Below are 22,751 nucleotides of genomic sequence, written 5' to 3'. Positions count from 1 at the left end.
TTAATTGCACTATAATAAAGGAATTTTCTACACACAAAAAAAACAAACAACAACAACAGTGCAGACCTCTGCAAAGTTAAATATGAATCACGAAAAAAATTGCAAACCACCTTACCTGGAGGTGAGGGTGGTGTCCGGACAGCACTTTTCCAGGAGCACTGGGGGCCCCTGGAAAAATGCGGCCGACTTACTCATGCTGCTGGGGACCCTCCAAGGCTGCCCACACCGGAGAAGCCGGGGACGTGTGGGTGGACGCCTGCTCAGGCCTTTCCCAGCCACCTGCAGCCCTCAGCATTCTCCCCTCGGCCTGGCGGCAACCACGCCAGTCTTAGAATGTGTTCCTCCTTCTCTTGGCAGCGAGCTTCATCTCCTCAGAGAAGGGCCGGAAGATGCTGCCGACTCCAGTGGGGACCCACAGTGGTACCTCCCTGCTTGGCCCCAGCCTGCTGGATGGAAACTCGAGAGACTCGTTTGTGTCCAGGTCCCTGGCCGATGTAGCAGAGGTAAGTGCACACCTTACACCCGAACTTGACCACTAGCCCCTGTTCTGAGTGCACAGAACAGGCCCATTCTCCTGAGGCTCCCACTCCAGCAAAGGGACATACAGTAAGCCCTGAAGACGGTATGTTCCGTGTATTTGTCCACAGAATAAAATCCCAGTACCTGAGGCCCTACTGTACACACTCGAGTCTCTCACTTTGTCTTCCACTCTTTGTACTTACTGTCATGTCCACCAGCTTTCCTGTTTCTGGAAGAGCCAAAGCCTGTTCCCACCCCAGGGCCTTTGCACTTGCTGTTTCTTATGACAGGAACGTGCTGCCCACCGCCCTGGCAGCCTTTGTCTCCTTTCTCCACTCGCGTCTCCTTCAGGTTACCCCACAGTCTCTGCGTTCCACTCTGTGCCATCTGCCTGTTTGTTGGACTGTCACTCCCCCCACCCCCTCACTCACACACACACACACACACACACACACGTCTCATGTGGAAGGAACCACCACTCTGATCCTCGCAACCCGATGTACCAGGTTCATGGTCAGCTCCCTTCACACTTGTTAAAAGAGTGAGAATTCAAAACAACAGGTGATTCTCCCCAGAGCGCTGTGCTGATGTTACGTGGCCAGTTGATGGGAGGTTCTGATCTTCATGGTAGAGATCGCAGGTTCATTCGCCTTCCACTGAAGTCCCAGTGGTGGCCAGTCACCTCCAGTCCAGATGGCAGGCCAGCTGCCAGCTGACGCCGTCTTGCCTGGTGTCCTCTGCCCGCAGGTCGTGGATTCCCAGCTGGTTTGCATGATGAATGAAAACAGCGTCGATTACATCTCTCGGTTCAACGATTTGGCCCAGGAGCTGTCCATCACCGAGCCTAGCCGCAGAGAGGCTCTGTTTGATGGCAGTGGTGGTGGCCCCCCTGTCACTGACCTATCCCAGTGACCGCACCTCGTGGCGGGGGCATCCTGGAGACGCCAGAGGAGGGCTTACGCAGCTGGTGATCCTCAACTGTGGTAGGTGGAGCCCTCTTCAGACTAGAGGAAACAAACCAAGCCCAGGACCCCCGGGAGACGGTCTGAATAGAGACATCTCTACACCCCAGAACGCACAGCATGCTAGAAGCCCTGTCCCAGCAGGCAGAGGACAGTGGTGGCCTGGGAGAGGAGGACGAGTTCTGGAAGGGCCGACATCAGACATCGCTGTGGCTTGGAGCAGTTCTTCGCCAATCGTGGGGTCTCAAGTTAGGGTCTGTGTCGTGACCACATTTCCACCCACACTTTGGCCTTGGTTGTTGTGTTGGATGGTCCGGTGGGTTTTCTTACTGAGAAAGAAGTGTGTGTGCCCTGGCCTAGTCATTGCTTCCTGGGTAGTTGTAACCTCCCCGCTCTCTGCAGGGAGTGCCCAGGCCACGGCTGCATTCTTTCTGCCAAACCTGTGCCTCACTGGTTGCTTCTCTGCGGAGTGATGAAGGAGGGGGGGCGGCCAGCTGGGCCGGGCTGGGCTCTGCCTGGTGGTGTCTGCAGCCGACACAGTAGACACTGATCACATGGCAGCAGAGGCCCAGGGCAGTGTCACTGGTGCCATCACCCCCGGAATACTGATCTTTGCCTAGTGCTTCCCCATCTAGACTTATGTTGTGACCAACTGCACAGGAAGGGGAAAGAATCATGTCATAGGCAGGTTGTGTGGACTTTTAGAAAAAATCCTGCTACGCTGGTTGCAGAATGTTTTTCTTGTGTTTTAAGAATTAGGAGACAATGAAGAGGAAGAACAGAGTTTAGTTGTTTCCTTCCTATATCCACCTGCAAGTTTCTTCTAGATGATCTAAGATGTTACCTCTCTCTATTGGGATGGTCTCTAAGCACTCGTTTGACAGTTAAGACGTTCCTGATGAGTCCTTGAATTTCTGACGTGTTTCTATTTAGCATCTGAGCCAAATGGACTTTGCAGGGATGGTTCCCTTCTTCAGTCTCCTCTTCTTTTCAGTTGCCTTGGAGCAGAGCACGCCACCATGTGTGTTTCATCCCTTGCATCTTCTTTTGCCCTGTGGTCTCCTATTTCTCTTCCTGTTCAAGGAATGCAGGGAAGGGTCAGGCGTGGTCAGGCGTCCGGGGGCAGTCACAGCACTAACCACGCCCCTGTGGTGTGCTCGCTCCGTGAGCCTCCCTGGGTGACCAGTAGTCACCACTGCAGAGGGTCCAGCATCCGGTCTTTCCCTAGAACAGGACTGCCAAGGCCCCTGTGCCTGCTCAGTCTTGGGAGACTCAACACGTAACACACGGTCCAGTCACATCTGTGTGGCCAGGAGCTAGTGCACTGGTGTTGGGCTAGTCATACCCATGCCACCATCCCACCTGCGGCATCACCCTCCCCGGGAGACAGGATCACCCACCTGAACCGGCCACTATTTCTCCGCTCACCTTTCCTCTTCCCCCACTGGCAGCGGAGTGTCTCCCTCGAGGCCAGTCCTGGCCCTCTACACATGTGAAAAAGGGAGAAAGGTCTTTCTCATGTGCAAGAAGAGTAGACGCTCTTGATCCCATAACCTCACCAGCCGTTTGCAGCTACTCTAGGCTGCAGACAGGGTCATTCACTCCGGGCCATGGAGGAAACAGGACAGCTGGCTTCCAACCAATAGCTTCCTTCCTTTGTCTCAAGTGTTTCTCAGAGCTCTTGCCTCCAAGGTGGCTTCCTTCTTTCAGATCTGGTTCTAGCCACAAACATCAAGAAAAGCCTTCTGGGCTCGTAAGAAGAAAAGTCCCAAAGCCATGGAAATACTAAAGAAAGGGACATGGTGCCACTTTATTAAGAGATAAAGACAGTGTTGTTTGAACCAGTTTCTTTAAGCAACCTTGTGTTTTGTGATTAGTATATCAGCTTCCTGAAATTAGTACCTTACTGGGCTGAACAAGATCTGGAGCTCTCTCTGTTTCTCTGGGCATCTGACTTTGTTAGGTCTGCAGTAGGTTGGGAGACCAGGCCAACTTGAGGCCACAACTCGCTTGCTCATACCCCCCACTGTCTAGGATCAGAGATGCCAAGTAACGTTACAGCACCGATGCTGCGTGTGATGCCCAACGGCCATGTGTACTGTGCCAGGAATGGTAGGGCTCCTGAGCTACTTGTCCATCAGGACACCCTGAGACGGTCTAGTGGGTAGGTTGGCACCTGTTACCCAGTGACATCGAAGAGGAGGAAAACGAGATTCAGATCCGCTCTTGTAGGCTGTTTAGCAGCACCTCACCTGGGTCTCTGGCATAGACTCCATCAGGGAGCTGCCGACTGTGGCCAGTGTCATCCACTGGGGAGGTGAGGGAGGAGAGTGGACTGACACTTCTCACCTGTAATAAAGCTCACATCATTCCAGAGAATTCTTCTCTAGCAACCAGACACCCAGTATAAGTGTTTGCTTGCCATATTAAGGAACATGGTATCATTTGTAGCATTAAAACAACGGATGCATTTTTCCCCCCAGCCTAAATGAATATATATATGTATACAAATAAGCAACTGTTAAAGGCTGGAATTTTCAAAAGACCCAAGCAGAGAAACCTCCCACTTCCTGCATCTTCCTCTGCCTGCCCAACAGAAGTTGTGATAGTCTCACTATGCACCTGTGGCTTCCTTTGTGCATTCGAGCATGTTGTAATTAAGAGCAGATCAGTTTTTTGGAAACATCTTTTCCTGGTCACTCTCACAGGTCCTGGGATCTTTTGCTGATTCCTCTTTTGTCAAGATTGAGACTATGTTTGGTCTCAAGGGAATTGGTGTTTAGACCTTGATTCTTCTTGTGACTTCTAGTGGTGAGCATTCCGTTCTTTAGAAGACACAGAGGCAGGGTGAAGTTCACGGTTCCACACGATGTGTGTGATGACATTTTTCCATCTCTCTGTATCTTCTAGGTGTAGGGCACTTCCTCAGGGAGTGGTATAATTGGAAACAGTTCATCAGTTGATCTCCTTGCTTTCCCACATCTCTGAGTTCTGAGCCTTCAGAATCCCGTTCTTTATCATGCTGTGTCATGGCGTCTACTGGTGGGTGTCTTTTTCAGTGTAATAGCATCTTTACCTAGATCACACCATTGAATCCAAGCTCGTGCAGAGAAAAGTAATGGAATAAAAGACACTGGAAACAAGTGGAGGAGGAGAACAGCAGCTGCTGGGGGTTTTTTGGTTTTGTTTTTCTAAGACATTGAGATCTATCAGATGCGTTTGTGAAGAAACAGGGCACTTTGTCTTAAGGAAGGAGAAAAACAGGGAAAGAAACCACAGCAAACCTTTCCTGACTCTCAGAGGTCTCCTACTCCCACAGCAATTTGTACATCACATGAAGTAAGTAAGTTCAGTCTTGGAAGCACTACAGCAACGTGTCCCCTTCGTTCTGTGACAGGATAATTGGCTCCAGAGCTGATCCGGGTAGCAGAACATATTGCTGTTTCTTTTAATAATTGTTAAGCCATATCACCTAAGGTTTTCGGCTTGTTTGAGATGTGAATTTGTTTTATAGATTATAAATATGCATATATAGTGTATGTATAAAGCAGAATGCCTGTCCTCCCTGATTATTTTTTGTACCATATTGTAAATTACATTATTTATTCTTTACCAATTTTGGGAATAAAAGGTGTTTTGGTTATTTAATATAATAAACAAAAGCTGTTAAACTTATGTTTAAATTTCCAGTTTAACTTGTAAATCTGTTTTTATTATTGTGCATAAATACATACTAATACTTGATCTAATAATTATTGTTTCTGCCTTTTTTTTTTAAGTGTGCACTTAAAAAAATAGCTCAAGTGACGTCCGTTTCGTAAGATCTTAGAAGACTAGATGGGATGTCCGTGGTGTAATTTAGCCACAAAACTCTGCTGGCTGTTTATTTTTGTTGAGTCAGAAATAGGGCAAATGGCGCACGTTATCCCTTCGTCCCTATTTATTTATGAGTATGTCTTTTGAAGCGCCCTTCCACATCCCAGGACTGGGCAAAACTAGGAACTGCTGAATCCTGAAAAGATTGAATTCAGATTAGCGTCCTTTTGCCAACTACCGCACGTGCCATTGACTGGTTTGCAAACTCCACACATCTCCCACTGTGCTTAAGAATGAGCAGCGGGTCAGTGGCCTTCAGGCATAGGTTGCCGCCGGAAGAAAGTCTAGACTTTGCCCTACCCCACTCCCCCGCGTGTTCGGGTTCCCGGGGCGCATGTCCGGCACCCCCGACTGTTGGTCAGGTCGTGCCCGCTCAGGCCCAGGAGGCGGTTCCGCCAGGGAGAGGGACTGGAGGCCGGGCCAGGCCACGGCCAACCTATGTCCTGTTACACCAACCCACCCCAGGGGCAGCCTGCCCGCTGCCACCTCGCTGCCCAACGCTGGGGCCCGTCGCCGGCCGCAGCACTGCTTCCACCAATCGGCGGCGAGCGCGGCGCGGGCCTCTCCAAGCCGCGGGGGCGGGGCGGGGGCGGGGCCTGGCGTCGCGATAGCCTGCGGCGGCGTGATTGGCGCCGGCACTATCCAATAAGCACGGGCGAGCGGGCCTCGGGCTGCGCAAGGCTGGGCGGGAACCGCGGCGCGGCAGGCAAGGAGACGCCGAGAAGCGGGCGACATGTTCCGGGGTCCGGAGAGCGAGGGCAGCCGGGCAAGCTCCAGGTGAGGTGCGAGCGCTGGGACTGGCGGGGAGGCCGGCGGGTGACCTCACAGAGCCTCGGCCTCCGCGCCCGTGTCGGAAAGATTGACGCACACGCGGGCTGTGCCCTCCAGGGTCTCGGCGGAGGGCCCGAAGCGCGCCTCCCGCGTTTCTCGGCGCGCCGGAAAGACGCCGGCCGAGCGGGCTGCTGCTTCGGGGCGGGCAGTGCCGGGAGTCCCCACGAGGCGGTGTGTGCGGACACGCGGGGAGTGCGGGCCACCCTCCTGGGGTCTGGGCTCGTGCCTGGCGCGCGCGTGGTCGGGCTTCGGGGGAAGGTCACCATTCTGGAGCCCTCCCCAAATCCCGCAGCCCTGTAGCCAGGCGGTGCCGTCCCTTCATTCGACAGCCCGGGGGCCAGGCAGAGCTCGCCCCTAACTCCGCAGCCCGGGGTCAGGTGGTGCCCTCGCCTAATCCTGCAGCCCTGGGATGTAGGTGGTGCCGCCCTCCTTCGCCGATGGGGAACCAGGCCGGACTGCAAATGATATTCTAGAAGCGGAGCTCCCATTTCAGGTCTCCAGCTGGGCTTCAACACTCAGGAACACCCCACAGCACGCTTGCTTTCTTTTGCGCTTGAAAGTGTGCTGTGTGTTTTGGAACGCAGATAAATTAGTGTTACCAGAGCTGGCGAGTTCTGTCAAGCCAGTGAGGAGCCAGCTTGCACTGTGGAATGCCAGGCGTTCAGTTCCCCAAGAGTTTTCCTTATTCTGAGTTCTTCTGTGGCCCAGCCTCAGAGTAGAAGAGAACGTGTTCTATCTGTGACGACTGTTGAGATACATACTAAATACTAACTAAAAGAATTGCTTTGACTTGCTCAAAACCCATGTAAATTTAGGGGAGTTAGGTCATTATTCCTTAATGAAATAATTAGTCATTAATGCATGCAACAATGACTACTAATCACTCGAGTCTAGATCTACACTGATAGGGGGCTAGAAGTTTCCCTGGGATTACTCAGGATGAGTCGTTTCTGGTGCCTGGTAACCTCTGCACACCCACCCTGCCTGGGCAAGGGCTTCTTCCTTGTACTTTCTCAGTTGTGTCCATTAAGTATGTTCACTCTGTTTACGCTGCCTGGCACTGGATGCCCAGGAAATGTTGGTTGCATTAATGAATAAGCCCCAGAGTAACACTTGTTCTACTTGGAGCTACAGATGTCAGCTGCAGAGCTGATGCTGTAAGGTAGCAGTCCACACTTCTTTGGGAGATTCATTTTTGGACAGGATATGATGAAAAGGAGAAAAAGCTTCCCTTTCAGGACGTTGGCGAAGGAAAAGCAGCCTTCTTAATTGGATGATTAAGTGTAATTGGGAGCTTTGCATTTGGCTGCCATCTTGAAGGACTTAATTAGCTAGATTTGTACCCTTTATTTGACTAGTCAGAGAGGGAGCCAAGTGGTGGCTGTATAATCACCCAGCCAGGTTTTCTTCTCTTAGACCTACGTCTTTGCTTTTTGTGGTGACGGATCATTTTGTGTTAAAGGGATTTTGAACTATAAAAGCATTTTGCTTTAGCCATCATTAGGGTCTTTCCTTTAAGCTGTAAGGTGCTGCACTGCTTCTCTCTGAACCTGACCAGTCCCCAAAAGCTTTTCTGACACAGGAACAAGCTCTCGGGGGGCTGGTGGAGATCCCCCTCTAGGTCTTGTTTTCTCTGTCCCTGCCACAGCGCCTGAGCTGTGTATGTGGCTTTTCTTGTCACACGCTCCTTAGTGGCTCTTGCGTAGTTTGAGTATCTTTGTTGAAATATATCAAAGGGGTAATAGAAAAGGAAAAAATAATTGGGAAGCAGCCCCACATTGTGGTTTCATCCCCAAAATGTCGAGCTCACTGTATTCCCAACTTCTGCCCCATAAGTGGTGTCATAGTGATAACTGATCAAGAGCCTAGTGAAGCCACATTGAGCCGTTGTTGTGGGTACTGTTTTTATTGAAATGTCTATTTAACTCTTGGTCCCGTTTATGGGAGACCCTGTTGGGGCAGCCTGTGCAATTTGCATGACTGCCACGTGGCTGTGAACCCCTCCTGCCATCACAAAGGCAGTGATGGAGATGGTCGCTGCTCCTTCCCAGGGAGCTTGCACAGTAATCTCTGCTGCAGCGTTCTTGGGCTCCACTTGCTTTTTCTTCCCTTGTTTTCAAAGTAAAATAAAATTCAGGAAAGTACACAGAATAATAGAATAAACACTGTATTTCCACCACCCCCACTTCACATTTCGTCACTTCAAATAGCTGTCGCTTCCCTCCTGTGCCTCCGAGGTGCTCTTTTCTCAGAGACAGCAGGCTCCGTTGGGGTGTCACCTCCTCTAAGAATTTGTCTTTGGAGTTTCAGTAATTCTCAGCGCCTCTCACATAGCTCACAGAACACTGAAAACCACCTCCGCAGAGCTCTAGCTTTCCTGGTAAACCTGAGGCTTCTCTAGGCCAAGGATTTGTTCTCATCTGTCTTTCTGTCCACAGGGTCTGGTGCAGGCAGGCTTGCCAGCGATAGGTGCTCAGGGAGCCAGTGAGTTGAACTGAATGAGGAAAGGGTGAGAGGCTGAAGAGACCTGGGGTATCCAGGAATGTAGAACGTTGCGAGTCAGGAGATCCCTGAGAGCTTTGAATCGAGATGAGTTTACTTTGAATCTGATCTGACCATTTGTGGGAACTTGAGGGTTTGAAAGAAGAGCCGTGTTTCTAATAAGTCAGTAAAATGGGAATTTTAACTTGTGCCAGCATGAGACTTGTTGTTAAATTCAGTTCATTTCTGAAAATTGCAAAACTCCATCCCATCTTTTCAAAGAAATGGCCGTGGAGACCCAAGCGTGTTGGACCTGCTGTAGCTAGCCAAGAAAAATATGGAGACTGTCATTGTGACCAGGGCTCTGTGACTTCTAAGTGGGTGCAGGACTCAGATGGCTTCACCATGTCCACCAAGAAAATGCATGACGTGTGGTCCTTTTAAGCCCTTCCCAATTTAAGTCTGGTTATTGGTTAAAAAAATGTTTTTCTCCAACTGAAGTCATTTTTTTTTTCCTTCATCAAATCCTTAAGGAAATGCTACCTGCTGGACGGGAGTCCATCTTCCCCATCTTCCCGAGCCGACAGGGGCTCTGGGCATCATTGCAAGCCTGCCAGTTGCACACTTGGCCTCTGTGTTGTTGAGTGGCTGGCCTGTGGGTCTCTGTCCACGCTGGGGCCGGCACGTTGTCTGCCCTCTGTAAAGCAGATGAGCGCTTTCTGCAGGCCTGCTGTTCAGCCAAGGAATCTGAGAACTCTGTTCACTTTCAGTTACAACGAACGATCAGCTCCTGTCCTAGCCGTTTTCAAGCAACAACATTTTAAATATCCTGTTCTGTTGGTGAACTAAATCGGGGGCAGTGTTTATATAGCTTTCCAGGGAGGCCTAACCTCGATTCGGAGCTTTCTTGTGGTGTCAAGCTCTGCGATTGCATCTATTTCTAAATGTCTGCAGTCACAGACAGTCGCGTTGCTTAGGACTAGTAAAGAGCCTGGGCCACTCACCCATTTAAAACTCTATTTCAGCAGGTCCCTCTCTCCTTTGAGATGCGTTTTAAAAATCTTCCTAGGTGTTCTGAATTCAGTGTGTTAAACTGCTTTGCTCAAGTAGACCGAAACTCGGGGGTATCAGGGCCGAGCTTTGTGAAAATTTTATTAATTCTTCAGTTATTTCAATAAAAAGTGACTCAAGGGCCTGATCTCCCTCTTCTGAAGTGTCCACTTTAACACCTCCAAGTTATGCGTGACCGTTTCCCAGAGATGGACACTTCAGGTCGATACTGCTGTTGGTGGCTGAGCAGTGGCAGTGCCACTGTTCTCCAGGGGCGTTTCATTAAAACGAACCCTCGAAGAAGGCGAGTGTGTTTCAGAGGTGACGCTCGGTGCATATATGTGATCTGAAACGAGCAGTGGTGCTGGAGGGTGTGTTCTCTGACCCCTGACATTGAACCTGTCACCGGTTGTACCCGACGTAAGGACTAGAGATGATTATCCTGCTGTCGCTCCCAGGACCCACCGGCATTACGTCGGTGACTCCGCCTGGTCTGCGCGGACACTTTCTAATAGAAATGTGAGCCACATACGGAATTTTAAGTTTTCTATTATGGTAGCCACATTTTAAAACATGAAAAGAATCAGGACAATTAATTTGAATAGATACAGTTCAACCTAATATATACAAGACCCTGTTTCAACATGTGATCGATATAAAAGACAAGATTAAAGAGAGACTTTGCTTTTCCATCCTCACAGTCTGGTGTGTAGTCTACACTTAACCGCAAATCCAGTCCTAGTCCCACACCCAAGCGCTCTCTAGCCGCAGGGCCTGCCCTCCTGAAGGCCCAGCTCGGGGGTCAGGATTGAGCTGGATAAATGGTGTGCTGTCCCCCTTGTTTTGTTTCTTTTTCTGGAGGCTTTTATGATTGCTCGGCATTAGGGCATAATGTGTTTCTATTCGAGCTGATGGTCTGGCTAGGTCTTACTTTCGGGGAAACACAGTAGTCTGAGCCCCAGATCCAGACTGCCTGAGCTTGTGACCGGTCCTGTGACCTCTCTCATCTCAGATTCATCGTCTGTGACAAGAATGGCTGCCTTAGAGGGTTGTTGTGTAAGGTCCTTGGAACAATAGCTGACATACAGTAAGCACTTAGCAAATGTCAGCTCCAGTATTAAGTACCACTGAATGTGTTTATGGTGTTAGACCCTACTGTATACTGATGAAAATTTGTATTAAACTCTACCGATTGTGGCTCCATTTCCTTGTTTTAAGGAAACTTGAATTTACTTAGAAGAGGTCCCAGGAATAATTTCAAGAGCATTCACATTCCCGGGGTTTTGGGCATAAGCAGGACTTACAAAGAAAACTTTTAAGGGAGTCTTCAGGGTAGTAAGGAAGTTTGCCGTATGGTTGTCTGTAAACTAGTGCCCGTAGGAAATAATTGCAGTGTGTAATGTTTGCATAGACGTTAAGAAAGTACATGTGCCCTGTCTAGTTACGGACAGTGAGGTCCGGGTCAGCCACCCGTCACACGTGCCTGCTCTGTGCTTGCAGGGCCATGCAGCCCCCAGGAGGAGCATCGAGCGATCTTTTCGGAAGCCCAGAGGAAAGCGTGCCTTCAAACAGGCCCAACAGGATGGCATCGAATATTTTTGGACCAACGGAAGAACCTCAGAACATGCCTAAGAGATCCAACCCTCCAGGTACCAGGCCGTTGTGACTCGTTCATCCTTTGGCCTCTACCTGTTCTTTTCTGCGCTGCTCTCTCGATAAAAATTCTTTTTCTTTATATGATCCTTTCCCATCTTTTCGGGTACAGGTGTTCCCTTGCCATCAGAGTTCCAGAATGGGAGGAAGGTTTTTTTCCTGCCTTTGACTTTCTGTCTTGAAGGTGGCTCGATCCTTCGGGATTCTCCCTCATCTAGCAACAGCTCCCTCAGTGGGGTCCAGGACAATGGGGGGGGGGGTTCTGGCTGCTGCCCGGGGGCTCTCCCACCTGCCCCATGGTCTCTTTGAGGTTCCTGAAATTGCACGCAGGTTGTGCATTTCAACATTTTTCTTAGGAAGGGTATTTTTCATCAGATTGTTGGTGGGATTGAAACTAAAAAAGGGGGACTTGGTCAGCGCACCTCTGTACCGTCCTTTCCCACATTCTGGCGGTTCTTCTACAACAGTGTTTCTCTCTCGGTTGAGGGATCACACAGTGCTGGCGGCCATCCCTACAGAAGCTCGCCCCGTCTGTATCCATGAGGGGAAGCAAAGTTGGTTCCCTCTGTACAGACTGGAGAGGCCAGACGAGGGAGTCCGTATTTCAGACAGATAATAAAATCGAGCAGAGCCCGAGCCAGAGCTGCTCGCCACCCACCTCAGTTCTGGGTACCACGTACTTCTGGACCGGACCTAGAGGACCCAGAGCAGTCGATTCAAAAGCTAGTGTTTCGGGTGGTTGGTTGGTTGGTTGTTGGGGTGGGGTGGAGGGTTAATGTTTTGGATATTATGTTAGTATGAGTATTAAGTTATGAGTAGACACACAGGTGGTTTTATTGAGTGAGTAACGTTCTCCCCATATCCAGTTTATGGGTGTCGGGCCAGGCGTGGTCAGCCCTGCACATCCTTTGTACCAATGGCAGCAGAATGATGGGTCACATGGCAGATAGAATCAAGTGTGAGGCACCTGAAGGTGGATGAGCCGGCTCCCTTTTCCTTGGCTCAGCAGAGTGCGTGTCTGGAGCACTTCCTGGGGTGTCGGAGTCCCTGGAGAGTGTGGCACCTTACTGCTTTGCCACACTCTCATGATCCCCAGCTCTCATGCCCAGTGGGCAGCCTGGGCCGCTCTTGACCAGAGAATGAGAAAGCCTCTGTTTTGTGTGCGGTCCCCAATCATCCAACATGATTCCCTGTGTTGAGGTCCTGCTTCTTGTGGTCCTGTGGTTTGGACTTTGTTTTCTGTCCTGCCAAGTGCGCTTTAAAATTATCTGTGATAAATTCTCAAGGGACGCCCCAAAGGGGAAACTGCTAGCTGAGCCCATGACCCCAGACCTAAACTCCAGCCCTCGTTTCGTCATTTAGGCTTACAGACTTAGCCCCCACAGCCCTCCAGCAAGAGGGTGTCATTGAGAAAAGTGTGCAGGGCGGAGTGTGTGACTTACCACGTGAGTCACTTTAATTTACCAAGGATTGTCCTACACAGTGTTTCATTCACTCTTCATTCGTGTGCTTTGCTCCTCGCCTAGTTTACGGCTTCCACAAATTGTTTTTCCCGTTCTAACAATGAGGATGATTGGTACGTGTGGATTGTTTAATACTTGCCAGGGACTGGGCTAAATGCTTTGCGTGTATTCATTTGGTTCTCTCTACACCCCTGGGAGGTAGGTGGTGTTCCCTCTTTTAGAGGAGGAATCTGAATCTCGGGGAGGTCCCAAGCACTGGCTTGCCTAAGCCCCGCAGCTTACGGGTGGCAGAACTAGCCTGTGGCATGGCTTTTCCTGACTCCAGAGCTCCACACTTACCTCCCGGGATAAAATTCTCAACATGGAATTGCCGGATCAGTTTAAAGGGCAGCTAGATACTTCCGACTAGTCTACTATGGGGGGCCCAGTGCTCGTCGTGACGTTTGTGATGCTGCTGCCACGCTGCCAACACGCTTTGGTTCTTTAAAAAGTGTGTCTTGCATTTATTTGTGAGTGGCTTGAGCATCTTTTCCGTCTTCAAAACTGAATTCATCTTTCAGGTAAAATGTTGAGTAATAGACCCGCAGCGTGACTATATATAAAGTTCAAAAACAACTTTTGTTTGGGGTTGGGCATATACACAGTAACACTCTGCAAGAAATAACAAGTTCGTGGTTTCTGTTCAGGTGTGTGGTGACCTGGGATGATGGGGAAGGAATACACAGGTTTCTGGGAGCTGGGAGCATCTGTACGGTGGTAATTACGTGAATGTTTGCCTTTGTTTATGATGGTTGTGTCTTACGAACTTTTCTCTTGTTGCATTTCACAATTTAAAAAAAATGTTTGAAATGAGCAGTGCCTCTAGCCAAAACCTTCAAGTTGAGTTACTTTTATCTTCCATTTTTGAAAAAGCCGAATGTGTATTTTTCAAAGAATTTGCTTAAGCATAACCAGAAGCAATGCACTGAGGAGATGGCCTCCAGCCGTCGTTTTTCTCTACCTTGTGGTCTAGACGTTAATGACAACAGCCCAGCAGCATTGCTGAGGGCTTACCCACGTCACGTGTGTTAACCCACGTATCTCCCCGGTGACCCGAGGAAGGTACTGTTATTGCCTTTTAGAGTTGAGAAAATGGAGACAAAAGAGGGTCGCGGTCCCTTATCCAGGCTCGCACAACAAGTGACTGAACAGGGACTCCAGCCAGCAGTCTGGCCACAGGACACATGCCCTTAACACCGTGCTGTGCTGGTTCTCCGGCCCAAAGGTTTTCAACGTGGGGTCTGTGGCTCCCGGGGAGGTCCGTGGCCGAGGTTCAGGTTTGTAGTCACCTGGCAGGACATGAACACGCGTGCGCATTTTCCTACAGAGCGTTCCCATGTGCTCTCTGTTCTACCCTGAAAAGACAGGGAACCCCAACCCAGTCGCTGCTCCCCATGTTCTGTGCTTTTATGTGTCCCCTCGAAGCCTGGCATCCCAGAAGGCCATGCTGCGTTAGCCTGCACTCTGGCAGCCGGAGTCTGAGGGCTCTCAAGTACCAGCCCCAGTGGGGCCGCCTTCCTCGGAGCTCGTCATCCATGGGCTTAAGGTGCTCGTGACTTCTGTCAAAGCGGTGGGTTACCTCAGCCACGAAGGGACTGTTTAAAATTTCATTTCTTGAAAACAGAAAATACAAAACTCTATAAAAAGAACATGTTAAACAGCCTTAAGCCCCTGCACCCATCCATCCCATTTCCTGCACACATGCGGCCTCTGTAGATAACCACGTTTTTGTTCGGGGGCGGGAGGAGTGGAGTAAGTACTTTATTTGCATACGAGCCAAAAAGAATACCCCCTCCTTTTACATTAAGAGCTTGTATGCTGCATAGATTGTTTTGCACCTGTTTTCACCAAGCGTTATGTCCAGTACATAGGAAATATAACCCACATTTATGGAGCATCTACGCCCCAGGCATTGTTCTGAGCATTTGACATACGAGCTGCAGTAAGTCATTGCATCCTCTCACAGCGCTGTGAACAAGGTGCTTTTATTATCCCCTTCTACACAGGGAGAATCTGGGGCACAGAAGGCCGGGTAACGTGTACGGTCATATAGCTAGTGAGTGGAGTGCATCTTCTTTCCTCCCATAAGATTATAAATTACTGGTACACTGGGGCCATGATTGTATTGGCCCCACCTCCACTTAGCATAGCGCTTTGGAAAGGAGGTGTGCGGTGATGCTGAGGGAAGAGGTAACCCGTTGGTATCGTATGGCAGCCGTCTTTCTGCTTAATGCAGGCGTTTCCTTTTCACGTCCAGGCCTAAGTCATCAGCTTATAAGAGGTTACATTATAGACACCTATTTTCATTATGGCTTATCAAATCACTTATAGTTGGCAGCAGAGACGTTAAGTGTCTGTGATTCACTGACATATCTAGTTGTCACTGGAAGTTCCAGCCAGAATGAGGTCAGAGAATGACTAATAAGTGAATGTTATTTTCCAGATTACAGGTTTGCCTGTAATGGGGCATGTTATTAAATTCAGTTCTGTCTGAGCTAAACATTTTGCATCTGTTTGCGTTTAATCTACTAAAGAACTTTTCATGGTTTAGTGAAGAAGATTCTTCAACTGGAAAGCATGAAAATTTCAGGGTTAGGGAAAAGCTAGAGGGGAAAATACTGTTCTGTGCCATCTCACCATCTTGCCTCTAAAGGCCAGCCCCATTCAGCTCAGTTCTAGAAATGAAGGCCCAGCAGGCCCTTGGTGAAGGGACTGAGTTTGATACTGAGCTTCAGGGACCCTCATCATCCCACCCTTAGTGGCCTAAACTCAGAACTGGACTAGGTGTTACTACGAGAGGCGTCTCTGACGTAAGGAACGTGGAGGCAGGAGCAGGGGGATGTTACTGGTTGCTCATTGTTGTGTGATTGTCTCTACAGGGGGCAAAGGAAGTGGTATCTTTGACGAATCAACGCCTGTGCACACTCGACAGCGTCTGAACCCACCTGGTGGGAAGACCAGTGACATTTTTGGGTCCCCAGTGAGTGCCACTTTGCCCGTGGCACACCCAAACAAACCTAAGGTATGGACTACACCCAGATAGCAGACATGAAAGTGAGAAAAGCGAACACGGAGCCAAGTTCTCTTTTCAAAGGAGCTGAGGCCGTTGTGACATGTTATTAGAAAGACAAGAAGGGTGACGTTGGCTTTCCTGGGTGCAGTCATTAGTCCTTGCACTTCGAAGCCACCCTGAGTCATCAGAGAAATAGATTCCAAACTCATGATGACTGAGCCCTGGGGGAAGCTGGTCGTGATGTGTCGGTAGCAGCGACTGCCCACTGCAGATAGGCTGCTGCTCTTCTCAGCACATCACTGAGGGGTGGAGAGGAGAGATACAAACTTGAACATACGATGGAGGAGTTCACGTTTCATAAAAATAGCACTATTTTTAGTGGTCATAAGTACAACTGCATTGGACTAAAATTCACCAAATATTTAGAATTCATGGGTTCCTGATACTTTTAAAAAAACCTAACCTGTCACCTTTGAAGAACGCCAGGGGACCAACTCATGAAGAAAACTGCTCAAAGACAGAATCAAGCATTCAGCCAGCATTTCGTGCATGAACTGTACCTCAGGATTATAGTTGTTGAGGGAAAGTTGCCTTTTATAAAAATACTCCAGCCTATAAATGAAGAAGGAATAACAGAATTCAAATATCACTGTTTTCGCAAACTTAGAATGAAATTGTGGGTCTAGGCAGTGCTCATCAGTGGCTGCTCGCATCACAAAACGAGAGAGAACCAGACACTATGGCTCTTGAGCTGGAAGGCCATTGTGGACCAGCTTTGAATTCTTGTGAAAAAACCAGGCGTGAATCAGACCAAACCTCATATTAGTCGACACCACAGGGATTCAATCAGCATGATCCAAAATATAGGCAATTACATAGCAGTCAGAGAGGGAGGTCCTAATGATTACAAAACAGACTTCACGCAATCCCCATCAGTGTCCCAACAGTGCTTTTGTTGCAAAAATGGAAAGACCCATCTTAAAATTCGTATGGACTCTTAAGGGACCCCAAATAGCCACACGGTCTTAAAGAACAAAGCAGGAGGCTCACTCTTCCCAATTTCAGAACTTACTCCAATAATCAGAACAGCGTGACACTGGCATAAAGATAGACATACCGGTGGAATTGAATTGAGCACCAAGAAATAAACTCTGGCATCTATGGTTAACTGATTAACTGATATGCCAAGATCATTCAGTGGGGGAAAGAACAGTCTCTCCAACAAGTGGTGAAACATTGGATATGCACATGGAAAAAAAATGAAGGCAGACCCTGACCTTATAACATATACAGAAATTAACTCAAAATGGATCAAAGGCCCAAATTTAAGAGCTAAAACTATAAAATTTTTAGAAGAAAATATAGGGACAAATCTTCATGATCTTAGATTTAGCAGTGGTTTCTTAAATATGACACCAAAAACACAGGCAACAAATTTTTAAATAAATAAATTGGAGTTTATTAAAATTAAAAACTTTGTGCATGAAAAGATGCTATCAATGCAACATTATTTACAGTGGCCAAGATGTAGAAGCAACCTAAGTCAATCGATAGATGAATGGATAAAGAAGTACTGTATATAATGGAATGTTACTCAGCCATAAAAAAGAATGAAATCTTGTCATCTGCAGCAACATGGATGGACCAAGAGGGTATTATGCTGAGTGAAATAAGTCAGACAGAGAAAGACAAATACCTTATGATTTCACTTATATGTGGAATCTGAAAAACAAAATAAATGAATAAAACAGAAACAAACTCATAGAGAACAAATTGATGATTGTCAGATGGGAGGGGTCTGGGGGTGATGGGTGAAAGGGATTAAGTAAGAATTACAAATTACCAGTTATAAAATAGTCACAGGGATGTAAAGTACAGCATAGGAAATAGAGTCAATAATATTGTAATAACTATGTCTGGTGTCAGATGGGTACTAGACTTATCAGGGTGATCACTTCGTAAGGTATATAAATGTCTAATCACTATACTGTGCACCTGAAACTAATACAATGTACATCAACTGTAATTGAAAAATAAATTTTTAAAAAAGACACTATTAAGAGAATAAAAAGACAATTCATAGAATATTTGCAAGTCAGATATCTGATAAAGGTTTACGACCCAGACAATACAAAGAATTCCTACAGGGGGAAGATCCAACATTGCAGAATAGCTAAGTTGTAATGAAAAAAAAAAAAAATAATGCTATTTATGTAGCAATAAATAAATTAAAAAGTAGAAAATTAAAAGAAAAAAAATTCCTACAACCAAACAACAAAAAGACAACCTGATTCAATGGGCAAATGATTTGAATAGACATTTCTTCAAAGAAGATACACAAATGTTCAATCAACACCTAAAAAGATGCTGAGCATCCTTAGTCATTAAGGAAATGCACATGAAAATCACAGTGAGGTTCCACTTCACACCCACTAGGATGGCTATTATCAAAAAGCAGAAAATAACAAATGGTGGGGAGGCTATGGAGAGATTGAAACCCTTATACCTTGCTGTCTGAAATGTAAAATGGTGCAGCCACTGTGGAAAACAGTCTGGCGGTTTCTGAAAAAGTTGACCATAGAATTTACCATATGGTCCAGCTATTCCACTCTTAGGTATATACCCCCAAAATTTGAAAACAGGAACTCAAACAGATACTTGTTCATCTATTTTAATAGCATTATTTACGGTAACCAAAAGGGGGAAATAACCCAAGTGTCCACCAACAGATGAATGGAGAAACAGAATGTACTATACACATATAATGGGATATTATTCAGCCATAAAAAGGAATGACGTTTCTGACACATGTAGAACATGGATGACCCTTGTAAATATTTCCTGCTTTTCTAAAATTTGACGAGGTGTTATACCTTTAAGGACTTGTTCATTTTTGCAGTTGTGAGAGTGTTGTTATGGTTATTTTTCAAAAGGACATTTTTAAGAGCCATATCTTGAAATATTGATGGGTAAATGAAATAGCTGGGATTTGCTTTCAAATGATTCCACAAGGGGGTGGAGGGACTAAGGTTAGGAGACCTGTGCTGAGGCCAGGATGGCAGCGGGTCATCTGGGGGTTTGCGGTGCTGTTCTCTCCACTTTATTTATGGTTTAAATTGTCCATAAAAACATTTTTAGAAGTTAAAAATGAACCCAAAGTCATCCATGTCTTGGTTTGTACTGTCCATCTAACTGAGGGTAAAAAGTTTCTGAATCCCATATTGACCTGGGGTTTTCCATGTTGCAGGACCACGTGCTCTTGTGTGAAGGAGAAGACCCCAAATCGGACCTTAAAGGTGAGCTGCTGTCTCCTGTCCCTTCCCCCCACTGCTCTCCCGTTGGAAGAGTTGCCTGTTGTGCCCCAGAGGACGAGAGTAACTGTTCCTGTGCCCCTTCCAGGCCAGCTGACAAAAAACAAGCAAGGTCGTGTTTATTGCCCAGAAGATTTAGTATCTGAGGAAGGCCAGGGAAACGGGCTCAGTTATTTCTGATGGAAGCTTTCCAACTGGTCACCACTGGCTCTTCTTCACTTCTTGTCGTTGCTAAGACCCAGTTGTCTTCTAGAAGCTAAGCTGGTGTAGAGAAGGGCGGGATCCAGAGTCATTATTATATACTGGCGCCTGAGGCTAGTGCTGGCAAAACGAATGCAGAAGAGAAGGGTTTCCAGGGAGCAGGACAGGAAGAGGGAGAAGGGAGAGTGTGAGGCTTGCTCGTGGTGGGGAGAATTACTGCTTCCATCATCCATCACTCGGGGCATGAGCCGCCCCCATGGTGGGGCTGGACGTGACTGAGTGCCACGGCTTTTCCACACTGACGGTCAGCACTGATATCTGCCATTTCCCTCAGTTCGTGACCAAGATACAGGGGAATTCATTCGCTCAGAAAGTCCAGAGTAATAGTGTCAGACCCCACCTCACCAGTTCGGGCAGGCTCCCTCTCTTTTTCATGCTCACTTTGAGAAAGTTTGCTTCTTGTCCTTGAGGTGAAAGAAGGGGAAATGGAGTCCAACAAGAAGATAAAGCAGTAGTGAACTTACTGAGGAATTTATCCAGGATTGTTTATAGTCTAAGCCCCCACTTCATATCCAGTCCAAGCACAGCCTCTGCCAACCTGTGAGTCTTGGTACAGGGAAGCCTGCGCTCTGTTCCTCTCCTCCCTTTCCAGTCTGCATTTCTTGCCAGCTGGTTTATGTCACAGACCTTTCAAGTGTACAGTTTGCCCGCCCAGGTAATGGGGAGCCTCTAACGGGATGCTTTGCTGACTTTGTCCCACAGCCACAGTGAGCACCGTGCCCAGAGAAGAGCCGGGTGAGAAAGGCGGCCTGAGAGAAGCGGACCGCGCGCAGGAGCCCCAGCCCACGCCCGGGGCTGACAGCCATGAGCCCAGGTTGGGCCCACGGCCCCGATCTCACAACAAAGTCCTGAACCCCCCTGGAGGCAAATCCAGCATCTCCTTCTACTAGAGAAGCTGTTGCCTCCCCTGTAGCCACACAAGAAACTTGAGAGATAGGATTTCAAATACTAGAGTTTCTTTTAGCCCAAAGGAACAGGGGGGGTGGGGACAGGGTCTGTCGTGTGTCTGAAGCCGCTGCTCAGGCTCAGTGCCACCGTGGGAGCCGCAGAGGACCTCGCCTTCCAGGCTGCTGAGAGACACATCTTTGGGGATCAAATGTGACTCCCTGATGAGTGCTCATTTGTAATTCTGGATGTGAGAGGATCTCTACGAAGGCCAAGTGGGGAGCTGGTGCAAGGCCACGGGGGGTCCTGATGAAGTGGGGGGATCTTCCACGTCCTTGTTGCATTGGCGATCCGCCAGCCAATTGGTGTCTAGGAATCTTAACACAGTAGCCTAATTAAAAGCCTTTGAAATTAAGCCAGAAACAACCTGTACGTTAGGCATAAGCTGAAACACTAACAGGGTGTCTCCAGATCAGTCCCCCCTCAGTTCCTAATGCTGTTTACCTGTCACGATACCTCCCCGTTCCTGGGACTACCGCTGCTAAACCCCGAGGCCTTTTTTTCACTCAGCCCCAGTGCGTTCTGCAGTGTTTTCTTGAAATATCTCCATTGCTTTTCCTTGACAGCTGTCAACAAAACCCAAAACGTTCTCAGTCTTACGCTTTATAGGGAGAGTTCGTCCCCCATCCTCTGATAGGAATCTCACTTTCACTCACAAGGCCTGGACTTGGTCTCGTCACGGACCGGTTTTGCTTGTGAATGGTTCCTTTTTTCCTGTCCTTTTTAAGTCTTGGCCTTTGCTGTTCAGCAATAATATGGACGGTTCCTCTATCTGCAAGGCCCAGGTACATCCAGGTAATAGGGTTATTTCAGTCCTTCATTGGTCTTACTTTGTTGCTGTTGACATTGGGAAAAAGGTGCTTGAGAGCCTTGGGTTCGTAGGTTTGAATTCTTTAATAATACCTAAAGAGCTATTCTAAACACCGGCTTTACAGAAGGGACTATTGACTGTGGTCTGTTTCTGACACCTTTCTAGAAAAAAGCCAGTCGCTCATGTACACCAAAGAAAAGTTTGCTGAGGCCACCCTTCATAAAGCTTTGCAGAACCTCTGGACCATAGTCACAGTTTCCAGGAGAGACTTAGAGACCTTAGGCCAGGAGAATAACTAGTTTGGCTGCAAAACCTCAACTGGCAAATTCCGTATTTGCCCAAAAAAAAGATAATGGGCTGGCAAGAGTTGTGTTGCTTTAATCTGTCAGGCAGACGTTTCCCCCGTTCAGCCTCCTAAGGGCTACAGTCTAGTCACTCGTGTGGTGGTGGCTGTTAAAAGTGCCTACAGACCTAATAATGCCAGGTGCTAGAACTGTCTTCGTCATTATTAAAATTGAGAAAAGCAACAATGTTCAGTTACACTCACAGTGGCCGGCGACACACTTAAGTGCCTGCTCGAGCCGCCTGCCAAGCCCCACTTCTTTCAGCCCCACTTCTTCAGGGCATCCGCGTGTGGCTTTGTCAACCAAAGAGTTTCCCTCCTTTCAGTTGCCCTGCTGTCTTTGGAGCCAGGTAACACTCATTCCGTGTGACTTTGTCAAGTACTTCCTGTCTCCATCCTTCAAATGGTCGTTCATAAGAATGTTGTTTGGAATTCAGAGTATTTTTTGTTTCCCCATTTCAAAATGTCATAAATGGCAGTGAGCTTTTAAACGCAAACACACTCGTTTAACTTATAATGAAATGTTCTAATGGTGGAAATGAACTGCAATTTATAACTTTTATTTTTTAATACAAAAGAGTGATTTGTGGATTCCAAATTGGGTTGCCAGAAAGAATCCTGACACTAGTGCTGGCCCTTGGGGCTTCACCCCGACCCTCACTGTCGGCCGGATGAGAGAGAGGCTCTCTAGTTGTGTCCACTGGCAGCGATTTCTGGGGTGGAGATGGTGGAGTGAGGGAAACGTGCTATAGAAAGAGCCTTTGGGCAGCAGTGACAATTCCCTGCCTCTGTTTCTCCCCATCTTTCCCCCCTTTCCCTTCCTGGGGCTGCAGGAGTACGTTTACAGTGCTGGTCACCGTGAGAGGCAGAAGACAAGTTTGTGCTCACAGGAGCCCTGATGGGGGTGGTCACCTGTATTTGGAAGATTTGTTAACTTTTAGCATCCTGCTCTCAATCTCTAAGCCGCATTGAGAAATTACCAGTCTGTATTTTTATTAAGCCTGAAAAACTTTATGTGCATTTGGTGCCAACTTTTTTTCTAGGGCTGTCTCAAAAACAACAAGAAAGCTGTACTCACCTCACGATGTAATTTTGATAGGAACATTTTGTTACTTTTACAAGGTGGAATTGAGTATAACAGTTGAATTAAACTTAGCAATCAGGTACTCAGCGTCTTTGCCTAGTGTGTGTGT

General features: G+C 47.9%; 2 protein-coding genes across 6 annotated transcripts in view; both read left to right on the top strand.

Annotated features, from left to right (window-relative positions):
* Positions 1-5,233, top strand: part of CRAMP1 (cramped chromatin regulator homolog 1) — a 59,380-nt gene extending 54,147 nt beyond the window's left edge. For 4 of the 5 annotated variants that reach the window (XM_074322982.1, XM_074322983.1, XM_074322981.1 and 1 more), the window contains exons 20-21: positions 358-503; positions 1,267-1,566. In XM_074322982.1, the coding sequence (XP_074179083.1) occupies positions 358-503; positions 1,267-1,431 (311 nt within the window). In that variant the 3' untranslated portion in view covers positions 1,432-1,566. Of the gene's footprint in view, positions 1-357; positions 504-1,266 lie in introns of all 5 variants that reach the window. The other variant, XM_019713172.2, reaches the window with a different exon arrangement.
* A 760-nt stretch (positions 5,234-5,993) lies between these two features.
* JPT2 (Jupiter microtubule associated homolog 2) lies at positions 5,994-22,724 on the top strand. The gene is made up of 5 exons (XM_019713187.2): positions 5,994-6,134; positions 11,220-11,368; positions 15,754-15,896; positions 19,135-19,183; positions 20,162-22,724. The coding sequence occupies exons 1-5, from the start codon at positions 6,091-6,093 to the stop codon at positions 20,347-20,349; spliced, it is 573 nt and encodes a 190-aa protein (XP_019568746.2). The 5' UTR covers positions 5,994-6,090; the 3' UTR covers positions 20,350-22,724.
* The last annotated feature ends 27 nt before the right edge of the window (positions 22,725-22,751 follow it).

Source organism: Rhinolophus sinicus, linkage group LG18 (assembly GCF_036562045.2).
Source record: "Rhinolophus sinicus isolate RSC01 linkage group LG18, ASM3656204v1, whole genome shotgun sequence".
NCBI lineage: Eukaryota > Metazoa > Chordata > Mammalia > Chiroptera > Rhinolophidae > Rhinolophus > Rhinolophus sinicus.
This window is presented reverse-complemented; position numbering and strand designations above follow the sequence as displayed.

Bases quoted from the DNA above. Each gene is read 5' to 3' on its own strand.
- JPT2 (XM_019713187.2), top strand. From the start codon at position 6,091: ATGTTCCGGGGTCCGGAGAGCGAGGGCAGCCGGGCAAGCTCCAG. The intron at 6,135-11,219 runs GTGAGGTGCGAG...CTGTGCTTGCAG, and splicing joins GGCAGCCGGGCAAGCTCCAG to GGCCATGCAGCCCCCAGGAG. The intron at 19,184-20,161 runs GTGAGCTGCTGT...TTTGTCCCACAG, and splicing joins CCCCAAATCGGACCTTAAAG to CCACAGTGAGCACCGTGCCC.